This window comes from Podospora bellae-mahoneyi, chromosome 7 (genome assembly GCF_035222275.1).
Source record: "Podospora bellae-mahoneyi strain CBS 112042 chromosome 7, whole genome shotgun sequence".
Classification (NCBI taxonomy): Eukaryota; Fungi; Ascomycota; class Sordariomycetes; order Sordariales; family Podosporaceae; genus Podospora; species Podospora bellae-mahoneyi.
The window spans coordinates 845,423-867,718 of NC_085886.1; the positions used below are offsets into that span (position 1 = coordinate 845,423).

The 22,296-nt window shown below is 53.2% G+C and overlaps 5 protein-coding genes across 5 annotated transcripts; 1 reads left to right on the forward strand and 4 right to left on the reverse strand.

Moving 5' to 3' along the window:
* Positions 1 to 398: 398 nt before the first annotated feature.
* On the reverse strand, positions 399 to 5,567 carry QC761_702210 (uncharacterized protein; the record flags this gene model as incomplete). The annotated part of the gene is made up of 7 exons (XM_062881809.1): positions 5,178 to 5,567; positions 4,176 to 5,091; positions 3,232 to 4,078; positions 1,755 to 2,867; positions 1,409 to 1,686; positions 697 to 1,352; positions 399 to 635 (listed from the first exon to the last, which is right to left on the reverse strand). The coding sequence occupies exons 3-7, from the start codon at positions 3,363 to 3,365 to the stop codon at positions 399 to 401; spliced, it is 2,418 nt and encodes an 805-aa protein (XP_062728009.1). The 5' UTR covers positions 3,366 to 4,078; positions 4,176 to 5,091; positions 5,178 to 5,567.
* Positions 5,568 to 6,170: 603 nt separating this feature from the next.
* Positions 6,171 to 9,277, reverse strand: HEM1 (mitochondrial 5-aminolevulinate synthase). Its single transcript, XM_062881808.1, has 2 exons — positions 8,459 to 9,277; positions 6,171 to 8,383 (listed from the first exon to the last, which is right to left on the reverse strand). Exons 1-2 carry the CDS (start codon positions 8,796 to 8,798, stop codon positions 6,837 to 6,839), a joined length of 1,887 nt encoding a protein of 628 aa, XP_062728010.1. The 5' UTR covers positions 8,799 to 9,277; the 3' UTR covers positions 6,171 to 6,836.
* Positions 9,278 to 10,019: 742 nt separating this feature from the next.
* On the reverse strand, positions 10,020 to 17,307 carry QC761_702190 (uncharacterized protein). Its single transcript, XM_062881807.1, has 5 exons — positions 16,949 to 17,307; positions 16,192 to 16,881; positions 15,299 to 16,042; positions 10,496 to 15,037; positions 10,020 to 10,403 (listed from the first exon to the last, which is right to left on the reverse strand). The coding sequence occupies exons 2-5, from the start codon at positions 16,195 to 16,197 to the stop codon at positions 10,176 to 10,178; spliced, it is 5,520 nt and encodes a 1,839-aa protein (XP_062728011.1). The 5' UTR covers positions 16,198 to 16,881; positions 16,949 to 17,307; the 3' UTR covers positions 10,020 to 10,175.
* Positions 17,105 to 19,267, forward strand: GSH2 (Glutathione synthetase). The gene is made up of 5 exons (XM_062881806.1): positions 17,105 to 17,369; positions 17,462 to 17,790; positions 17,844 to 17,919; positions 17,972 to 18,108; positions 18,169 to 19,267. The coding sequence occupies exons 2-5, from the start codon at positions 17,492 to 17,494 to the stop codon at positions 19,175 to 19,177; spliced, it is 1,521 nt and encodes a 506-aa protein (XP_062728012.1). The 5' UTR covers positions 17,105 to 17,369; positions 17,462 to 17,491; the 3' UTR covers positions 19,178 to 19,267.
* Positions 19,268 to 19,434: 167 nt separating this feature from the next.
* QC761_702175 (uncharacterized protein) lies at positions 19,435 to 21,327 on the reverse strand (the record flags this gene model as incomplete). The annotated part of the gene is made up of 2 exons (XM_062881805.1): positions 19,435 to 20,880; positions 20,932 to 21,327. The coding sequence occupies 2 exons, from the start codon at positions 21,325 to 21,327 to the stop codon at positions 19,435 to 19,437; spliced, it is 1,842 nt and encodes a 613-aa protein (XP_062728013.1).
* Positions 21,328 to 22,296: the final 969 nt, after the last annotated feature.

Genomic DNA, 22,296 nt, shown 5'->3' on the forward strand with positions numbered 1-22,296 from the left:
TGATTGATCGCCACTTGATAATTTAACCTCAGATCAACATCATGTCATTCATGCCTCTTCACACCGCAACCATTGGCCAATCAATCCTCACAATGAACAGTTCGGCTTCTCAGGCTACCTTCATCCCTGATAGAATTTTTCTTCATCTTTTCTTATAAACTCCTCACACCGTCGCAAGACTCTTCCCTCTCTCTACCCCCCGACATATACATTTGCAGATAAATAAATACGAAACAAATAACCGAACTCCCCCCCTTCCGCAAAATCCCGCTCACACACACAAAGCCAAATATCCTCCCCCACTATCGTCACACCTCGTTAACTTTCCCCTGTCATATCAATACACTGCTACCGCTCCGTTCGTTCTATTCTTGATCATCTCTCACAAGACCGGCCTCTCAACTCCAAAACCCATCCATCTCAAACCCAAAATCCCCTCCCCACATCCCCGGGTTCCAATCATAATCCATCGCCCCCCCATCCCAGCTATCCGTCCCCAGATCCTGACTTATCTCCTGCACCAGCGTCGCCGTCGCATCCGCCAGCGTCATCGGCGCCTTCTCATACAGCTCCGCCAGCTGCGCTGTCGTTTCCGCAAGTTGCGCCGTCGACTGTCCATCCTGAAGATCTTGATCCTGTGTAGATTATCCCGTTAGCCACCACTGATCCGAAAAGAGAAAGAAAAGGAAAACTCACAAAAGCCTTCTTCAACTCTCTAATCTTCCTTGCCAACTGCGCAAACGGATCCTCCCTCTCCCTCTCCTGCCCCTGCTGCGACCCCCCCATCCCACTCCCCCCACCACCCACCACCCCCTGTGGCGTCCTGTAAACATCACTCGGACTGTTGTAGTTGCTCGCCCCTGTCATCGTCCTGCTCCTCTTCTTCCTCCGTCCGGCAGTGTGCTCCATGTCCTTGATATGTCTCTCCAAGTACCCATCAAATTCTCTTCGTACTGTCCTCACGTCCCACCCTGGCAGTGACAAAGTCATGAGCTTGAGCATCCTGACAAACACATAGGTGAGATCAAACGAGGACATGGAGATGAACCTGGGATAGTCAGACTGATCCGATGCCGTGCGGGCGTGCATGTACTCCTTGACCAGGCGGACGCATTTCATAAGGATGTCGAGGCGGTCCTGCAGGGGGATGACAGAGGCAGGGCGGCTGTTGCTCGAGTGCGAGGAGGGCGTGTCGTTTCCGAGACCGTTGGAGGGGGATGTCTTGAAGCTGGGGTCTTCGTCTTCTGGCAGGGAGGATGCAGTGACTGATGAGCCGCCTATGCTGCCGCTGGTTTTCAAGAAGCCTTCGTAGATGAGGAGTTCAGCGACTATAAAGTGGCCCTTCATCGAGACTGTTGAACCGGTTAGCAAGCATTGCCTCGTGCGAAGGGAGCAGACGGAAACGTACAATTCTCCATGATCCGCTTCGGCACCTTCTTCTTCTCCCCATGCAGAAACAGCCTCAGGTTTTCCACCACCTGATTCCACGGCCTGCGCTCCTTCAAAGGCTTCTTGTACCAGTTGGCCAGGTTCATCGAAATGTGCTGAGACACCCGCTGCACCCTGACCAAATGAACCACCAGCTCATCATCAGGCGAGCTCTTTTCCGTAATCAGCACCTTGCAGCACCTCATCAGATACGGCGAGGGCATGAGCTGGTCCGGGCAGTGACTTGTGGTGAAGGCTCTTTGATTTTTGTCAGTCTTCATCCAACAACAAGACTTGCCAAAGAAAAAAAAAAAAAACAAACTTACACAGTAACCAAATAATACGTCCCCGCAAACGCCCTCATTCTCTCCAATGCCTCCTCCGATCTGGGCTGCCCTCCCAGACCCGCAATGGCATTCTTCTGCTCTTGAGCATCCAAAACCTCAAACTTCAAACTCGCCGTAAAGCTCCGAATCAAAAACAGCAGGTTCGTCGTCTTGGCCGCCACCAAATTGTAATGATACCACGCCAGCAGCACCTGCGCCCCTTGAAGCAAGTCCAGCCCCGCCCCCAGCGACGGCTGGCCCTTTTGGCTGCTCTGCTGAAAGGCTGCCACGCTGATGTCTCTCAGCAGCTGGTCTCCCAGTGCCATTTGTCTCCTTCCATCGTGATGGCACGCTTCAACCATGACCCCTTTCCAGAAAAAGGGCCGTTGTTCCTTCATTTGATGGGCACTCAGGTTTGGTGGGACTAGAGCAAAGGGGTAGAGATGCTGCATGTGGGAGCGGTACTCCTGAAGCAAATCTTCGGCTTCTTGGCCTTCAGGCCAGATCGAGTCTGAAGCATTGGAGGATGTCATTGGCGAGGGGTGAGAAGGCGGAGAGGCAGAGGTCATCATGGCGTCTGGCATGACAGAACCTGCCGCTGATACGGCCAGGCCGCCCAGGGTTTGCTGGTGCTGAGGGTGATGCTGGTGTTGATGATGATGATGATGATGACCATACTGAGGTGTTTGGTGGTTGCTAAGAATAGGTGAAAACTTGAGCTCGCTCGGTGGCAAGAGGGCCTCGAATGACTCGCCGTTCCATGGTGCTTGCGTGAAATGGTGGTTCGTGACAGAGATCTTGGGGCCACTGCTGGTGCTGTGATGATAGTCTGGTGAGATGGCTGGGAGGGGTTGCTGGCCATCAAGTTCAGAGCCTCCAAGAGAGGAGTGATGGTGGTTCTCGAGCCCTTCACCGGTGCTGGCGCTGCCTGGTGTTTCAGACTTTCCTGAGCTCCCCCCGGCACCGGCACGACCGCCTCCGGCCGCTATCTGCTCTGTGAGGGCCTCGAGACGTCTTTCAAGCTCGGCCACGCGGGTCAACTTGCGGTCCTTTCGCCGTCGGCGAGGCGGAGCCGGAATCTGTTTGGTGCATTTCTTCTTGAGACGTTCGCATCTGTATAGCGGTGAAGCGGTGGTGAGTCAGTTGACGCACAGAATGTGAGATCAAGATCTACCAGACTGAGATCGGCATTGACAGCGGAGATGAGCATGAAGTGAAATATGCTTAAGGTGATGACAGCAGCAACACAGCAGACAGCCTGATCTCGTCCATCGATCTCAACCGCCCGATTTTGCTGCCCGCACCCGTGCCCGGTCTGGACTTTGGTATATGGCAAAGTGCGGCGGTGAAGAAGAATGAGAGGTGTCAGAAAAAAAGATGTCTGGGAAAGACAGCCGGCCGTGGAACCAGAACAGTGCCCAAGATGAGAGACAAAAAAAGCAAGAAAATATTAATTAAAACAGATCGACAAACATACCGTTCACACTTTCCCAACGGGCCAGAACCAGGCTCACACTTGCATTTTGCAAGCGCACAGGTCCCGCATGCCCTCGGGCCCTTGGTGGGCTTCTTGGAGGAGCCATCACCGCCGCTATCCTCTACAGACTCCATTGCGGCCTGGCACGAGAGTTCGGGTACCGGCACCTTCTCCCTCTCTTCCTTTCCTCAAGAGAAGCGTACTTCTTCCTCTCTTGTTCCCGTCTATCTGCTCCCTTAATGTTGTGCCGCCAAAGGGAGCAGAGTACGAGGCGGTCACAGCAGGGCCAGCCACGGCCGCTTGCTTGCCGCTCCGCAGGCTCGGTGACAGAACTCGCCCACCGCAGGACAAGGTTCCGCGATCTGCAAGTTGAGCTGCCGCGCTCTGCTGCTGCTTTGTTTTCCTGGGAATGCCCCCGGGGCCGGAAGCCAAAAGATCGGAAGGGAGATCAAGAGGTACAAGAAGCGGGGACGGAGCCCAAGAGGCCTTGACACGGAGACGGAAACACGGGGTTGGGTTGGTGTAAGTGGAAGGCTGTCCTCCAAAAGAGCAGGTCGCGTTGAACGTATAGGTTTGATGGAATCCGGGGATAAGATTTGAATGTTATGCAAAATGCAATCGGGAACCGATTTGGAGGGGCGTGTGGTGTCTTAAAACCGTTGACGAGAAAGAAGCTCTCTCCCGCTCTCCCCCGCCGCTGAAGAACGTGGTGATAAAGAAGGAAGATGCGGCCTTCCCTTTCCCCAGAAAAGAAGAAAAACGCCAACCGCCAAAAAAAGAAGTGACAAAGGGGTGTGCTGTGTCGGAGAAACCTCACTTGATACTGACTGATGATATGGTTCCAAATCTGAGGATGATCAGTCGATTGAGAAAAAGATGCCAATGATCGAGCAGCAAGAGGACGATGAGGAGGGGGACCCGAGCAAACGGGGTTGGTAACTAACAGGTGGGAGGGACGAAGGTGACTTTGGGACGCGGACGTAAGACTGGAACATATGCAATGCTGTGTTCGTGGGACGCGAGTAACAACCCATCCTTCCTATAAGATCAGGCTGTACATCTCGCCCAGTTCTCGCACTTTGCTTCTTAGAGGTGCTTCCTCTCTTTCACTATCCCACAGCTCCAAAAAAACCAACCGCCTTGCTGTCGTCATCCTTCTCTCTCTGGCCACCCTTCTCGAGGCAGCCAAGACATCTCTCCCCCGAAACTCAAACGCCCTCTTCCCCACCCACTACTCACTTATCTGATGGCTCGTCCAGTGTGAGGTCGTATACAAAACATCTCTCGTCTAATCGAAGGATGCCTAGAATGTCACTGCCCTCTCCATGTCTCGCCCGGTCCCATCCTTCGACTAGCCTGAATCAAAAGGGTTCACCGAAGAACATCTTCAACAACCAGAAACACAATCTGCCGGTTCCCTCGGTGCCCTCGGCAAAGGATCACAGTATGCCACCAGTCTTCGAGAATAAAAACAAGAAGCCCCCAACGTTTCATTAAACCACAAAGTGTACGAAGATCTGGGTAGGAGTCGGGAAATTCCGTCGGTGTGAGCACTCATCCAAAGTCCTCCGACTCCGTTCGTACATATCCCACCCTCTTTTTGTCGCCGTTGGTTGGTCAGTCTCCCTCCCACAACGACCAGCGGCTGAAGCGGACGGGCGGGCCCAGATCCGAAGCACCACTCACGGAACAAAGGCGTGATCCTCCTCAAGCACATTACTGGCGCATATTCGAAGGAGGGTGTTATCCTCAGAGCTAAGAGCACTAAAAGGCGGGCGGGCGGCAGTGGCTTGAAGCATAAGCAGCAGCTAACAAGAGCTGTGCCGTTTGAGAAAGATCCCGCCCAAGGCTTGGCACCGGCTGCCTTCGTTTTGAGCATCTCACTCAGCAAGTCTTTCTCTTTGCATGCAGCTGCTCTGCCTGTGTTGGTCTTATCAACGACTTACACAGTTACACGGCTCGGCGTCCGCCTCGCCCACCTCGCCCAACCCGCCAACGATCTACGGGCACAGCTCAGACACCTTGCAGCTTGCTTGCCTTGTCCTACCACAACATCACCAACTTTGGTTCGCTGTGTGATCCTCGTGCGTGCCGCGAAAAAGAAAGGTCGGGACCGCTGGGGATGTTACCGTGCCTTTTGAACCACCATCAGAAGCTCGGGACAACAACACCAACAAGAAGAAGAAGAAGAAGAAGAAGCACAACAACAACACCGGCCTCTCTTCATAGTTCTCTTAACACCTACCCATCCAGAGGTCAGTATCAGCTTCCATATCTCATCCAGTCAGACCAGCCAGACCACTCCCTATCAGGTAGGATCCCTCCACCCACCTGTCTATGTCGGGTTCCCCCCTGTCTGACAAATAAATTTGGACGGGCCACACACGCGAGGGCGACCCTCGGCGGCTATCTATCGAGATAATGCACCGTCTCAAAATCCTTCGTCGACAAGATTGGCAACCGAAATCCCACTCTACTACACCGGGTGGTAAAGCTTCCCAGACTAGAACTAGATGAGAAAAACAAACAAACCTACATCAAATGAACCCAACACACTGGAGTTGGGTTATTTAGCTACCAAGCAAGCCCACGTAGAGAGCTCATCATCAAGCGTTCAAACCGAATATGTGAACTTTGAAGCAAACATAAAAGCGAATACGCGAACTTCTCCCAGATGTGGCTACTGTCTTGGCCATCCAGAACATAACATTCTCATAAACTCGCCTCCCAATCCCCCCTCGGCGAAAAGATCCATCCCTCTTACCACATACACAAGCCCCATCTCGTAGTATCCGGAATCCCCGGGTGCACCCGTCAAAGGGTCCCTCCCCCAACACCAGTTAGGAAGAGGCGAGGGCTTCCCGCACGTACTACATTCCGGTATATTGCTTACCACACCTCTCTTTCTGCATAGTATCAAGTTCATGGTACCACCCTATCTTTCCTCCCGTTGACATGGCCTGCTTTACTCCAAAACTCATCAACCAGACAGCACTCGTTTCTTTTTGGAAATTTACACAGAGAAGTATTATCCCATTCACTTCACTCATATATTCGAAAAAGGAACCATCAAAAGTAATGTAAACAGCCAGGCATGTAGCCAGCCAACAAAGACAGGGAGAAATTTCCCCATCATTCGTCATATTTATAAGTTAAAACCACAGCTTTCCTCCTCCTACCCATTTCATAGTAAGGTATGTATCGGATAGGTAGATAGCAGCCAAGGTAAGCCTCTCGCCTAACGTAACTCCCCTTAGGAGGAAAAGACCAATCGAAAGAGCGACGAAGCAAAAAGACACAAATATGCAAGCCAGTAGGGCAAGAGATTGTCCCCCGCTTACAAGATCAAGACGACGACGATAATAACAACAACAACAACAACAACAACAACAACAACAACACCAAAACCACCACACGTCGCTTTACGCTCAAAAAGAACGTGTTTCAATGGTTTATATCCGGTCCGGCGAGCCCCCCAAGAGCAAACGGTGGTGTTTAGGACAAGAAGAGAAGTTTTGAAATTTCGTGTATACACACACACACACACACAAAACGATCAAGGTCACACATCAACAGGACAGACCAACTTGCCTAAATCCCAAGATTTAAGCAGCTGCGCTCGCCGTCTGCAACCCCTCCATCTCCCTTTCCAGCAACCGCTCCGTCAGCCCACCCCGAGTCGTCGTCGTCTTGGCCTCCTGCTCAATCGTCCTCGCCGCCTCGGCAATACCAAGCTGCTCGTCCGTCCACAGCGGCTCCTCGGCCGCCGCGTTCGGCTCCCCAACCCCGATGAAACCCCCCTCGGCAGCCCACTCGCTCGTCCGCTTGATGCCGAGCTCCTCCCAGATCGTCTGGATGGCCCCGACGAGGTGGTCGCGGTACTCCTTGGTGTGGCCGGGGGTGGGCGTAATCCGCAGACGCTCCTGACCGACAGGAACGGTGGGGTAGTTGATGCTCTGGACGTAAATCTGGTGGTCCTGCAGGAGCTTGTCACTCGCCTGCTTGGCCAGCTCGGCGTTGCCGACTAGGATGGGGATGATGTGGCTCGGGTTGGGAATCACAGGGATGTCCCTCTCCCCGAGGGCCTCCTTGACAGCCCGGGTGTGTAGTTGTTGCAAACGGCGGTCGCCATTGTAGTTCATCTGATACTCAATCGCCGCCCGAGCACCAGCCATGACAGCAGGTGGCAAAGAGGTGGTAAAGATGAACCCGGGCGCAAGAGAGCGCACTGTGTCGACCAGCTTGGCGCTGCCGGCGATGTACCCGCCAACGCAGCCGTAAGCCTTACCCAGAGTACCGGTGATGATGTCAATACGCTCCATAATGGTGCCGCGAGGCTTGCCCTGCGCGTGCGCCTCAAAGTCGAGGTGCTCCGCTACACCGGCGCCGTGTGGCCCGTACATGCCCACCGCGTGCACCTCGTCGAGGAAAGTAATGGCGCCGTACTTCTCAGCCAGGTCGCAAATCTCCTCAATGGGGCCAATGGATCCGCACATGCTGTAGACGGACTCAAAGGCGATGATCTTAGGGACGTGCAGCGGCAGCGCCGCGAGCTTCTCCTCCAGATCCTTTACGTCGTTGTGCTTAAAGATGACCTTCTTGGTCCCAGAGTGGCGGATACCCTGGATCATCGAGGCGTGGTTCAGGCTGTCTGACAAGATGACACAGTCTGGCATCTTGCTCCCCAGCGTCGCGAGCGTGGCATCGTTGGCCACGTAGCACGAGCTGAAGACCAGCGCTGCTTCCTGAGCGTGCAGCTTGGCGATCGTTGCCTCCAATTCCACCGCGTGCCTGTTGTGTCCGGAAATATTTCTCGTACCACCGGCGCCAGCACCGTACTCGTCCAATGTCTCGTGCATCGCCTTCAAAACGTGGGGGTTGCGGCCCATGCCGAGGTAGTCGTTGGCGCACCAGACAGTAACCTTTTCCTCCCTGGTTGACATGTGGGCGCGGGGAAACTCCTTTGCGAGACGGTTGATATTGTTGAAGTAGCGATACGACTTGTCCTTGTGCTTCTTCTCAAGCTCATTGTTGTAGAAGCCCTCGTAATCGAACTTGGTGCCATTGTGCGTCACCGGCGCGGCGGTGCGGGCAGCAGTCAAGGGGTTGGCAACGGCTTGCGCTTTGGTTGGGATTCTAGGAGGAAGCGGGACTGGATACCAGGAAATGCCATGTCAGCGCCAGTTCTTCGCCACGTAACTCCTCCAGAGTGCGAATCAATCCTTACCCTTCTCGCGGCCATTGAAAATGGCGCCCTCGACAGCCTGCGCCTCCTGAGCACCGCTCGTGTGAATCTTTGCCTTGCTCGTCTTTCCGTGGGCAGAGACAGTCGACATGGCCCGGCCAGCAACACCGGGAATGCCGGCATGGCCAATGCGAGCCGACTGGACAGCCATAGCCTTGCCCATGACGGGGCAGCGACGGGCGAGGGTCTGCAGCTTGGAGATGGTGCCACCGCACGGCGAGGCGGCGGGGCGGGCAGCCGTCGTCATGGCGCGGAGGCCGGCGGCGGTGGCCTTCTTCATGAAGGGGCACATGGCCTTGGACTGGCGCAAAACGGAGTCCATCGTCGTCGCTTAGGGCGGCTTGTCTTGATCCGAGTTTCGTTCTCGCGCGAAGAGAAAGTGAGGGTGTTTGCTTTTTGCCTCTGCGCGCGCAGAGCTGGGCTTATGACGAAGGGTTTGTGTTGATTTGTTGTACTTTTTTTAGAGGGGCAAAAAAAAAGCAAGACCCAAAAAAAGAGTAGGCTGTTGAAGAGCCGAGGGTGATATTTGCGCGCGTAAAGCAGCAAGAACCGGAGAAACAACAGCGACTTCCCACACAATCAAAACCCGCAGCGAAAACACAGGCGAGATCAAATATTGTGGTTTGTCAGAAAGGGTGGGAAGAAGGAGGGAAAAAAGGAGAAGGGTCCGAGCAGTCGAGGAGAACAGAAGGACCTGGACTCGCTCTCAATTCAACAAGCCCTCCGCCGCCGCCATCTTTTCCCTGACGGTCCACACCGGGTGGGTTCGATCTCTGGTGGACTCGGAGTTTCGGTGTCTGCCCGTTTTGCTCTGCTTCAATGAGACGCTGTGCATTTTGCCCTTGGGGACAATCCGCGCATCCTGATTGGGCATCTCCTCGGTGCTTACCCCCGCCGTCGGCATGTCACCGCAACTTGTCGCGTAGCGGTATGTTCCACCGGCCCCGTGGTACCGGAGACCTTCAGCCTTTTCCCGGCCTTCTCGAACCACTGTCATCATTCACAACAGCTTGATCTCCTCGACATTTATTATACATAAGTAACATAAAGCAAGACCTTGCTCACTCAGCACAACCACACGGTGAGGCATTGGCAAAAGACAAGAAGAATAGGTATGGAACATGTTAAGCACTGCCATGTCACATGATTGTTCCCACTGCAACAGCTACGCTCTTCTGTATAAAACACCTTGATCGTATTTTCATGGTTACGCATTGTACACAGTTGCAACATCTCCCCCCATGCTGTCCTCCCCCGCACCCACTGACCCATAGGCCACATTTGTGCCCTTCTATTTACATCTAATACTACATGTCCCATAACCCCAAAGCCACCCTAACTACCCACGCGAACCCAAACGTAAATATGTACCATTGATCCCCCTATAGCCTTTCCCACGCCGTTCCAAATGATTGCCCCCCCAAACCTTGCTGCAAGATGATTCATTAGATAGATGATAGCCATTATCGTTTCCCTACCCTGAATACCGCTCAGCTCCATCATCAAGCCCCCGCCACCCCAACTAAACCACCCTCTTCCCCAAACGCCGATGCAAATCGTCAATGTGGGTAAAGCAGCCCAAGGGTATCATCTCGAAAAGGAAATAGAGATTGAAGATGATGAAAAAACAAAGGCAAACCGCGAAATCTGAGGGGGAACATACGATCGACTGCTGAATTTGGGGCGTAATTCGGTTAGCTCAGTCAATTAAAAACGGCGAGGCGGCTGAATCTCCGGGTCGGACAGGCTGCTGCCGTCCTCCCGGCCTCGGTCCAATGTTGGGGGTTTTAGGCCCCTTCGAATCTCGTGGCCGTTTAGGCATCGATCCTGACGCCTTCTCCTTGTCCTTCATCACCTTGGTGACTCGACTTTCGTCCTTCACCTTCGACGACGGTCGCGGCTTTTGCTGTGCTACTGTTGCTGCTTGCTGCAGTTAATGATTTGCGTGTCAGCTGATGTTGCTTGATGATCTTAAGAAGAAAAAGAAACTTGTTAAAATTGGGTGGTGTCGGGCCATACGTTATTGCGGACGACTTGGGAGCCCCAGACTTCGCGCTTGAAGTCGTCCTCGGCCAAGCCATTGAGCCGGGTAACCATAGTTTGCAAGTCCCGCCGCTCCCGAGTGGCCAGCTGGTCAGGTTGAATGTAGCCCGAAAGCATGGCTTCTGCAAAACGTGCATGTAACCTGCAGCACTTTTGTAGGTATTGCCACTTGTCTCTAGCAGGGAAGGTCTTATAACTGAACCCTTTCTCCTGCAGTGCTTGTTCAACGCCTTGCATAACGGCATCTGGCGTAAAAACAACCTCTTTCCCTTCCTCACAAAGCGCTTGATAGATCCGTCGTAGGTCTGGAAGGTCGGGCCTCGCTGAATCAGTGACTGACGCCGAAGCCCCCGGGAGGGGGATGATCAACGATGGGGTAGTTGACTGAGGTTGTTGACTCCCAGAGACATGAGCATGTGACAGAGCCTTCTGAGACATGGGAGACGGCGCTTTATTAGGAGGCGCCAGAGCAGAAGCAGCTGGTTTTTGAGCCGGAGTAGGAGGAGTGTTACGAGGAGCTGGATGAGGAGCCGAATTAGAAGCAGCTAAGGTTTCGACTGGCTGAGTGCCAAACGGACCGGCGACTAAACTCGGGTTGGCCTGTGGTGTGGCTGAGGGCGTCGCATGCGACGGTAGGGCATGTCCGTCAGCTGGGTACTTGGCAAACGATCCCGATCCAAGGACAGGCTGTAGATCCGAGTTTGGAAGTGTAAAGCTGGGTGCCGGAGCTGCTCCGAGCATAGGTCTAACAGGAGCAGACCCTAGTGTGTTGGGACGGCCGAGCTGCCGGTACTGTTGGAGATACTGTCGGGGAATTGGTATTGGCGTCGTACTGGAAGGCACCATCTGACCAAAGTTGTCCCTCAATCGTGGCAAGACTGAGTTGTGGGCAAGATTGGCTTGAGCAGTTCCAATGCCTTTGTTGATCATCCCCATTGTGTTTGACTGGACAGCGGGCTCGGGCTGCCACCCATATCGCTCTCTGTCGAGCCGGAGTTTCTCAGCCCCATACGCCTCTGGGTCTGTGAGCCTCAGGAGGGCGAGGGCAACCTCCTTCTTCGCTTCCTCCTGGTCTTCTGGAGGAAGTTCATATGTCTCTTCCATCTCAAATGTCTCCGTAGATGTAACCTTGCGGACTAGGGGTCCCACCTCAGCGCTGTTCAGGAGAGCATCAAGAACGGTATCCTGGCCATAGGCATCTTGAAGGTCCTCCTGGTCCACTGCCTGCGGCGGTACAAAGTACTCCTTGAAGCGAGTAGCGTAAGGGGCCGGGTTCTTCTTATCGATGACCCGGGAGGCGAGCTGCGTCTTGAAGATGGCGCTCTTGTGGATTGTTGCCTCGAAGGTGCCTCCTATCATCAACCAATAGACATACACCGGCTTGGTCTGACCTAGTCGGTATGCCCGGCCAATAGCCTGCTGTTCGTCGGTTGGCGAATACTTGAAGTCCAGGATGATCACTCTGTTGGCCCCATAAATGTTGAGCCCAACACCACCAGCTTTTGTGGAAATCAGATACACGTCGGCCGAATCGTTGCTGTTGAACTTATTGATTGATGCTTGACGCGTATTGATTGGGGTATGGCCATCAAGGCGCTGGTATCCGATCTGCCTCCGCTTGAAGATGCTCTCGAGAAAGTCCAGCGCCGGGATGCTTTGGGTGAAGATGAGTGCCTTGTCGCCCACCTTGCGAAATTCCCCCAAGAGAAACATGAGTGCGACGATCTTGTACGAGTGAGCGTCGTTATCAATGTCTCGGCAAGTCGTCGGGGTCAAGAGTTCACTTAGGATATCCTGAGGCAAAATAAGCTCATCCTCGTCCTCGGATTTCCCGCTCTTCGCCTTTCCCTTGGCGTCCTTTTGCCTTTCGGCCACCGTCTTGAAGATCCTGGGGTGCGCCAGGACAGTACCAAGCTTGGCAACCATGCTCCAAACCTGTGCCGATGATTTGTCGCTACCCGTAATTGTCGGATTGTTGATACGCTCGATGTAGATTTCATAGAGTGTCCTCTGGAGCGGGGTCAAGGGCAGCATTATGATAAACTCCTTTTTCGTGGGAAGCTCGTCTCGGAGAACTTGAACGTCCCTTCGATGAACCTTGGGGCTCATAGTCTCCTTCAAGATGACAAGCAGTTTCCTCGCTTGCCTCTTTGCCGAAGGGTTACTATCTGCATAAAGCCCTTCCTTGATTGGATTGCCGAACCTGGACCTGAACTCTTCAATGTCCGACAAGTAGCCCGGCGAAACCCAGTTGATCATGGCGTAATAATCCATGACGTTGTTGGTCAGTGGTGACCCCGTCATGGCGATGCGGCTCTTGGTGTGAAAGTGTGCGGCTGCTCGTGACCGCTTGGTGTTCTGATTCTTGATGAGATGGGTCTCATCCCCAACAACAATGTTTGGTTTTTCTTGCAGAAGCTTCTCCAGCTCCTCATCCTCAACGAGGTTGCCAAAGAGACTATATCCGACGATGAGAACCCCACCGCCTGAGGCCCATTTCTTGACGACTTCTACGCGAACGTATGCCGTCAATGATGCGTCTACTTTGTATACCGGTCCCAGTGAGCCTTCCGGTGCCCACATGTTCACCTCATCAACCCAGTTATCCACGAGCCCCGATGGACAGAGAATCAATGTCCTAGATCGCCGTAGTTTCTCCGGAATCTGTTCGACAACCGCGGGGTCATCGGACGCTGCTGCTTCGGCAATGACCACCAACAAAGTGATGACCTGCATTGTTTTGCCCAGACCCATGGTATGCGCAAGGAGGCAGCCCTGACCACTCACCACAACCTGGTTCCACATGAAGCGCACACCATCAATTTGATGGTCTTTGATCCTGCTGCCGGTGTAAGCGTTGATAAAGATCAAAGGCTCGTCGTCTTTCTTTGTTTCGTTGACGATGAGTCGGGCTATAGTACTAGGCACGATGCCATTGGTAGCAATTTCTTCGTGTAACCGGCGCCGGCGGCGGCCAAACTCTACGAGCTGCTGCTGAGTAGTGACCCGTAGATTTTTGGCCTCTTGGTTAACTTTCTGTTTCCGTTTCCGTTTCTTCTTAGATAGCGGCACTTCCTCGTCGGATAACACTGCCTCAACTTCGTCGGCAAGGGTGAGCGTGGCGTCAGCCGGGTCTTGAGGCACCCCTCCTTCGGATGGGTCTTGGGAAACCAATTCCTCGACTGGCTTCTCAGAGGCCACCACTTGAGAAGGTTCACTTTTTATGGGCGTTTTGACTGCCGGAGACTTTGTGGGCGTGGTGGGCGCCAAAGACCTTGTGTGGCCAAAATGTGGCTTTTCGGTCCTGAATAACACAAGCAACTTTTTCAAATGGTTGTAGAAGGTCTGAAATTTTACACCAGCGCTTTGCTCAAGCTGCCTCAGGGTAATTTTTCGAATCGTTGTCCGGGCCAGCCTCTTTGCGGAGCACTCAAGAAACGCGTCGAACAGTTGACAGAGTAGGAGTTCAGTTGTGCCAACCCTAGCAACTGTGCCATTGCTATCGATCGCTGGCTTCAAGTGCTCTTCCCAAATCTCCTTATGTCCGAAAGGGCCGACCACTTTAAGGAGCCTCTCCCTTTTCTGTTCAGTCCATTGACAAAGGATGGCTGCGAGAAGACGTTCGGCATCATTGGCATTAGCCCAATAATCGGTGCCCATTTCGCCCATTTTTTCGAGGCTCAGTCGATCGGTGAATTCCGGGATCACATCAGTAGGTGAGATCAAGGGTGAATCCTCAATTAGGATAACCTCTCGGGACGAAGCAAGCCGACGAGGTGTTGAGGGTGCAAGGGCCAGCTTGGTCTTGATTTTCCCCGGTGAAGAATCTTGCATATCGGTGTCGGGCTCTTGTACAAAGTCGGATATAGGCTCAACTTCCATCAAGTCGTTTGAAATCATGATCTTGTCGTCGCTATCGTCCAAGAAGTCATCTGTCTCGGAGTCGCTGCTGGCCAGATCCTCTTCGTCTTCCGCTAACTCTTGTTGTTTCTTGGGCCGAGGCATTGGCCGAGGCAAAGCGGCAGGCTTGGGTGGGCGTCTCGGGCTCTCAAGCACTCCAAGCAGCCAACACTGGTAGCATTTCTCGAAGACGCTCTGCTCCAAGTAGTCCGACGCCATCTTACGAAGCATCTCGTCAGACTTCCACTTCTCCGTCAAGATTTGCTTTCTGAACTTCGGGATGCGTTTCGCAGCCTCATCCTTGAGCTTTTTGATGGACTTGATGTAGGCTTCTCTATTTGGGTTCCGTCTTGCGCTCTCCCAAATGTTGTGCGCTCTGCGGTCCTGTTTGGGCTGTTGTTCAGCAACCCAACGCGCCTCGAGTTCCTTGATGACATCTGCAATGACAGCCTGGGCTTTATCGTTGCTCAACACCGAAGCAGCTTCTTGCTGCCGTAGAACCTTCATCCTCTCTCGCTCTTCTTTTTCTTGCTGATATTCCTCCCATTCATCGGAATCCATGCTCTCCTCATCGTCAGACTGACCAAAGACTGGCAACGGAGATTCTTCTCTTTCGTCCTGCGGAACTTCAAGGGTCCTCTGTGGCCGGACGGAGAGGTAGTGACGTTTCATGGCTCCCCAAACCTGTCTTCGACGGCCCGGGGGGTGATCGTGATAACCATGAGCAAAGTCCCCATTATCATCCACTTCATCTGAAGGATTCAGGCTGAGTATCTCGGCCGGGGTCAAGGATCCAGGATCGAGCCAGCATGGGGGGGCTTGATACCCAAAGATGGTTGTGAGCCTCGTGAAGGCATCTCCCTCTGTAGGAGCAAGCACAGGTTTGGCATGCATGGGCTCTGACGATATCAATGCAGGCGCTACTCTCCTCTTTTTCCGAGGGGGTTCTTCTGGGGCGATAGGTTGCTGTTCGACTACTGCCGGGCTTCTGTTGTCCGAAGCACTATTAATGTCCATGGGTTCCGACCCTGCGATGCTGTTGTCCTCTGGGTTTTCGTTGATGTCTCCCAGACCTCCAATCCGCAGGTCCACAGCAGGTGATAGCGCTGGAGACAAAACACCACTTGGTCCTGATGCCCCAAGTTGAGAGGCAATCGCAGCCTGCATTGCGCGATCCATATCCAGACGGGGCTTGGCATCTGGAGATCCTCTGGCTGGAGGCTCAAAGCTACTGGGCGGATGAGGCTCTCGCTTGATGTAGGTACTGCCATGGTCGTCCCCGTCATCTTGCTGACGTATGTAATCGCGATACCTAGCACTTGATTCCTTGAGTTCATTGATGATATGCTGCAAGAATTGTTGATGGGGCAATATCTTGATGCCCAATTCTGCAAACAGGTTGTGAATGCCGAACTCTTCAGGGTAAGTTAGGAAAGATGCGCCATCGACCCCGCCCTCTCTGAGCTTCGCTTCAAGGGCGGCAAGGTCCAGAGGCCGCTTGGGGGCCCTTGCCCTCCATTGGCGATTCGAATGGCACAGTTCTTGTATGAGTCGCTCCTCGTCCCACAAAAAGGGATCGTGTACGTCTTCCCCTTCCATGTCACAACTGAACTGTCTGCTGCTCTATGTTAGACTTTGCATCTATTCATGTGGCTTAGTGGCTTGATAGCTTGGATCAGAGAGAGTATAAATGGAGGTGCCTGTCACAAACAGGCCCAACAAAAGCTCTAGAGATGATACTCAAAGACAAGGAACCAATGGAGTTTACTCACAAGCATACTATTAATGATTGCTATGAACACCGCTCATAACCAGACCAAACGCCTAACGATGCGAGCAGAGAAGAAAGAGGAATCGGGGATGCTGACATCAGAGATAAAAGGTTCGACTTGCTTTCAAGCCACAATAATCGATGGGAGACTATGGCTCTTTGGGTGGGGGCGGGTTGGCGGTGATGCGATGATGATGGTGATAAATATGTGACTCTGTCAATCAAACGAAGGATCATGAGGTGTCGTAAGTCAAGTGAATTGTCGACTTGCTTCTCAGGTTCCTCACAACAGAATCTCAGAATCAATATCGAGATGACGATAATCGCCGATAGGCAGTCGCGTGGTGGAGGTTGGTCGACACGTGGAACGCGAATTAGGGTTTGTAGTGGTCGAGAAGTGGTGACGGGTGGTCACGTTGATTGAATTAACCCTGGAATATAGTGTCACCATTCTAATTCATAATTAGGTTCGTGATTGCCTGCTTTGTGCGATAAGAGGTCTGTGCTCCGGCTCTCAATAACAATAGCAAGTATTTTTCAGGCAGGCAAATGCTCTCGAAGAGAGAGGAAATATTAATATTGTGAATATAGTGGGTGCAAAGATCAATCACTGAAGTGAATCAATGGCTTCCAGTGTAAAGAACGACGCATGGGAGGCTTAAGATAGGTGTCAATCTAACACGCAGAGTGACTGTCTGGCAGCATGAGTCGTGAATAAGCTTCGATAAGGGAGGGGTAGCATGTGAACATCAACTTACCCCGCCATGGTTGGTGAGGTGATGGTGGAAGGCGAGAGACACTTGGTAAGGGCAGCAGCTGGGTGTAAAAGCTCAGACGAGGTTTCCAACTGGCAGGAGCACTCTACGGCTTCTCTTGGGTAAAGAGTTTTTGTAGTGTATATTTGCTCTGTTTAACTCCAAATGGCCGAGTTGCTCTTGGGACGGCTCCGCAACCTCATGGGGACCCACACTCTCTCTTTTCTGGGGAACGCTGTTTGAGCAACCGCCGAACTTCGGGCGGCAACTCCGTCCAGCAACGGCTTAAACCAGATACTCGGTATATGTCTGTTGGTAGATTGTGGAATACAGATGACTGTTTTCATCTCGCACTTTATCCTAGTCCAAGAACGAGTGATTTCTCCAATTTTCAGACGACCTGTCGATTGCAATATTTTGCTTTGTAAGCGCTTCAAAACTGCCCCTTTCTCCTGCTCACGCAGATGTTACCATCGAGCACTTCTCAGTCCGCCACTGACAAAGTTCTTCGCCAAGCTAACACCAAGCATAGAAAGGAATTCCACCATGACTTCAAACACCCCCTATCCCCCAGCTCTAGATGCAGGTCTGGAGACAGAAAGACTGTCTCAGACTATCAAGGATTGGTCAATCGCCAATGGGCTTGCCGTCCGTCCTCCTCCTGCATTGGTAGGCCAGAATCAAGACCCTGAGGGAATTCTGGCTATCAATGCCCCTGTCACGCTTTTCCCAAGTCCATTCCCAAAAAGCTGCTTCGAGGAGGCAAAGGCAATCCAGACGAACTACAATGAGTTGTATGCTCGAATCAGTCAGGATGAGGAGTTTTTGGGCCGTCTTGTTCAAGAGTAAGCTGCCAACACAACTGTTGAGATATCAATCTTAATATTGACCATGTTAGGGTTGCCGATGGTGATGATTTTATTGCCAAGCTCTGGGAGATTCATCTCAAAGTAAAAGAGGAAGGCTATGTTCAGGTAGGTCGCTGTCTGGCTGGTGTAATGACCCCTGCTAAAAACCGTGTGTTAGAACCTCTCTCTTGGTCTTTTCCGGTCAGACTACATGGTTCACCAGGACGGTGACCACCTCCAAATTAAACAGGTTGAGTTCAACACGATAGCCTCTTCCTTTGGAGGGCTCTCTGCTCAAACCTCGCTGCTCCATCAGTACCTATCCCCTTACCACCTCAAGCACTCACTCACACATGATACTAACACCCGCTCCAGACACCTATCAAAAACAGAATACCCCCTCCTAACCACCCCCATCCCCCCCAACACCCTCAACCTCCCCGCCAACACCTCCGCCCACTCCCTCGCCGCCGGCCTCCACGCCGCCTACGAAGCCTACGGGCCCTCAATCCTCAACCACCCAACCTGCATCCTTTTCATCGTCCAAGACGGCGAACGCAACATCTTCGACCAACGCCACCTAGAATACTCCCTCCAACAATCCTCCATCCCCGTCTTCCGCCTCCCCTTCTCCCAACTCCTAACCCACACCACCCTCTCCCCCACCCCCCTCCGCCAACTCCTCTACCACCTCCCCCACAACCCCTCCCAAATCTTCGAAGTAGCCGTCACCTACCTCCGCGCAGGCTACGGACCAAACGACTACCCCGCCCCCTCATCCTGGCTCGCCCGCCGCAGAATCGAAACCTCCAACACGATCCCCTGTCCCACAATCCTAACCCAGCTAGCCGGCATGAAAAAGGTACAACAAGTCCTCGCCACCCCTCCCGGCCCTTCCACCCTCGCCAAATTCATCCCCGACGAGGAAAAATCTTCCGCATTGTGGAGGACCTTCACAAACATCTACCCCCTGGACAGCTCCTCCCCCGCAGGGAGGGAAGCCCGGCGCCTGGCCACCGACCCGAAAGAGTGTCTAAAGTACGTCATGAAGCCCCAGAGGGAAGGCGGCGGAAACAACTTTTACAAGGGCGCCATCCCGGAGCAGCTGAAGAAGGTGCCCGAGGAGCACTGGAATAGTTTTATTCTGATGGAGCTCATCACGCCGCCCGCGGTGCAGAATACGATCCTGAGACAGGGGAAGCTGGAGAAGGGGGGCGTGATTTGCGAGTTGGGGGTGTACGGGACTTGTTTGTGGGATCAGAAGACCGGCCAAGTCAAACACAACGAAGAGGCAGGTTACCTACTAAGGACAAAGGGGGATCAGAGCGAGGAGGGGGGTGTGGCGGCTGGGTTTGGGTGCATGGATTCTGTTGCTTTAGTGTAGACCTTCGAGTGTGAATAGCAGCCTCCAAGGACATAAAGATGCAATATAGTTGTATTCAACATAGAGACAGGACTAAACAATGTTCATTCCACCTACCTCCCTTCACCCATCACTGCCTGTGTACCTAATTATATTCTTATACTTCAGCTCCTCCGGACCCTTTCACCAAACTAGCACCCCAACCAAGCAATAACAATATCCCAATCTTTCAAACGCACGCCCTCCCACCCTCATATCCCAGCCACTCCCAACCGCACTCATCCACACCGACCAACTACTCCCAACACTCGACCCGTTCCCTCCTGGCCCCCCTCCGTCCCAGCTCCCCCCTCCCTAGTCAAATCAGTACTAATCACCAAATCATCCTTCCCCCTCAAATGCAACACAATCGTCAACCCTTGAATCCCAACATCATCATCCTCGTCCCCCGCCACCATCACCGTCCCCGTCCCCGCAGGACCTGTTGCAGTCCCCCCAACACTACTCCTCTCTCGCCGGCCTCCTCCACCAAGCCGGTTACTCCCATCAATCGTAGCCTCACTCGTCGCCTTTGAAGCAGCCCTAGCCCCAGCCCCAGCCCCAGCAGCCATACTCATATTCACAGAAGACGGCACCTTCCAAAACCCAGACGACCCATGAGAATGATGCTGTTGCTGACCACCAAACTGCTGCTTCTGCTGTCCAGGAGGAACAGGATAACTCCTCAGCTGTTGTTCTTGTTGTTTCTGTCCCTCACCCCGTCTCCCAAGCCCCCCAGGCGACACCTGCGAGTTTGATCCCTGCCGTGCATCTCCATCACCACCAGGTCTCACCACAGTAACAGTAGCAGTGGAATCCGTCGTACCCCTCCCCTCCTTCTTCTTTCCCCCCAGTGACTGCTGACCCAACTGCGGACTACTCTTCGTCTTGCTCGAATCCAACCCCACCTTTTTCAATCTCCCAGCAATACTCCCCGGTTGAGCGGCCACCGAAGCAGCAGAAGCAGCAGCTGAAGAAGAAAAGGGGCCAGTGCCCTTGAGCCAGGCAGGCGGGCTAGTCACTCTAGCACGAGGAATAGACTTGCCACTGCTCTTACGACCTCCCCCAGTCTCCATCCCACTATTATTCTGAGCAGAACCACCACTGTCCACATCCACCTGAAGAATCTGCTGCAATGCCCCGGACTTATTTGTCTGAGCAAGAACCTTGACCCGTCTCAAAACAGGAGGCGTAGTTCTCTCCTTTTCCCGTCTCGCCTGTTGCTGCAAGACGTGAGCTCTATCATTGGACGCCTGAAATGTCGGAGAAGGCGTAGTAGGATCTGGCTCCCGATCCGGGCGGTGAACATGAGGGCCATCCTTGGCCTGCAGAGCAGCAGTCATTTCCTCCTCCTTCTCTTCAGAGGCAGCAAGCATACGTGCACTATTGCTTGGAACTCCAGGTGAGGGGGGCGGGACAACCGACGAGCCCCTTGACGAGCTAGCATAACTGTGTGACAATCTCTCAGGGTGGGGCTCCCTCTGGCTCTGTTGAATCCGGGGATGTTCGGCAGCGTCAGTCGGAGCAACAGGTACACGACGCTTGCGGTCAACAACAGTGGTAAGATCATACTTGGGCAGCTTCGAGACAGGAGGCATGGCAACGACAGGAATAGTTGTGCTGCTGACTTGGGGATCCGAAACCTTTCTGGCAATCTGGTCGGCAATGACGAACGGATTCGTCTTCTGTCATTGCTGTCAGCATATCCATAACCAAAAGCAAAGAAACAAACCTACCACGGGCCGCCTCTTCTCAACAGCAATGATCTCCCCATTCGACTTCCTGACAACCTCCACCAGCCCCCCTCCCTCCCCATCAGGCGTCGTAGCAGCAGCAGGTGAAGGCAATCCAGTAGCAACAGCCACACTCACCCTTTCAACCTCGTCCCCAACCCCCCCCCGTCCATGCTTCTCACCACCATCCACATTCACACTTCCCATCTCCTGTTTATTCTGCGGGGAAGGTTCCTTCCTGCACCTCCCACACAAAGGATGCCCACAAGAAGGACAATACAACTGCGGCCTAACTCTGTCTCCACAAACATGACAAACCGTCACCGCCGGCTCCCTTGATCTTCCCTTCATATCCTTTTGGTCTCGATCTCCTTCTCCTCTTCCTCCCATGTTCTCCATCTCTCGATCAAGGTACAGACCGGCATCATGACTGTCAGCCTCATCCTCAGACAACTAGCCCGACGGTCTGGAAATATTGTACTGCTCAAACAGCTCCATGGCAGCGATCCTCCGCCCGCTCTGGGATGTCCCACCGCTGACGAAGCTTGCCAGCGAAGGCTCCGAGATCTCGCGAGGGCGAGGCATCTTTTCTTTAAGCTCAGGCACCGAGGGAAGAGGAGGTTGTTCTTGTTGTTGTTTTTGGTGAGAGCTTGAAGCAGGGCGGACAGTAACCCTGATAGAAAGGGTACAAGAGCTATGGTTACCCGGCCGGTCGAAGCAGGCTTCCGATGCGCCTTGTTGCTGTGTATCCCAGTAGAGCGTCAGTAAAAAAAAAACACAAAACCAACACGCTTGAAAAAAGAGGTCAACAAACAAGTTCACCCTGCCTATCCCTCGTACTCAGCAAACGATCCGACCTCGATAGGCCTCGCTCAAGCAATGGCTGAGATGTCCGCGTCTTTGTCGTGCTTTCAGGAACAGCAGGGGACTGTTGTTGATGTTCTCGCTGAATCGGCACTAGTCGGTCTTCCGTCTTCCCTAACCTGGGGCTCGAGCGGCTGTTGGCAGGCGAGGGCGTGGCAATGCGAGAAAATGATGGAAAATAAAGCATCACAGTATTCGTCAGCCAGTAACATAAACACACTAAAGTATGCTGGCGTCGAAATGGATGCCTTGTAGTGAATATCCGGTAACCAGCTGGTGTGCCCGGATTCCGTCAAGAATGACAAGATGTTGTGATTTTAGGATATACGGAAGGATGTTTGCAAGAGAAGATTCAGAGAGCAGGTCCACCTCCAGATTTTTGGGAAGCCAAACTACCACTCCGCGCTCTGACATAACGGGCAAGAAAGACCCAGACAAATGGGCCGGCATAGCACTACCCCTACTCAACAGATAATAAGCAATGGCAACCGCGATCAACTCAGC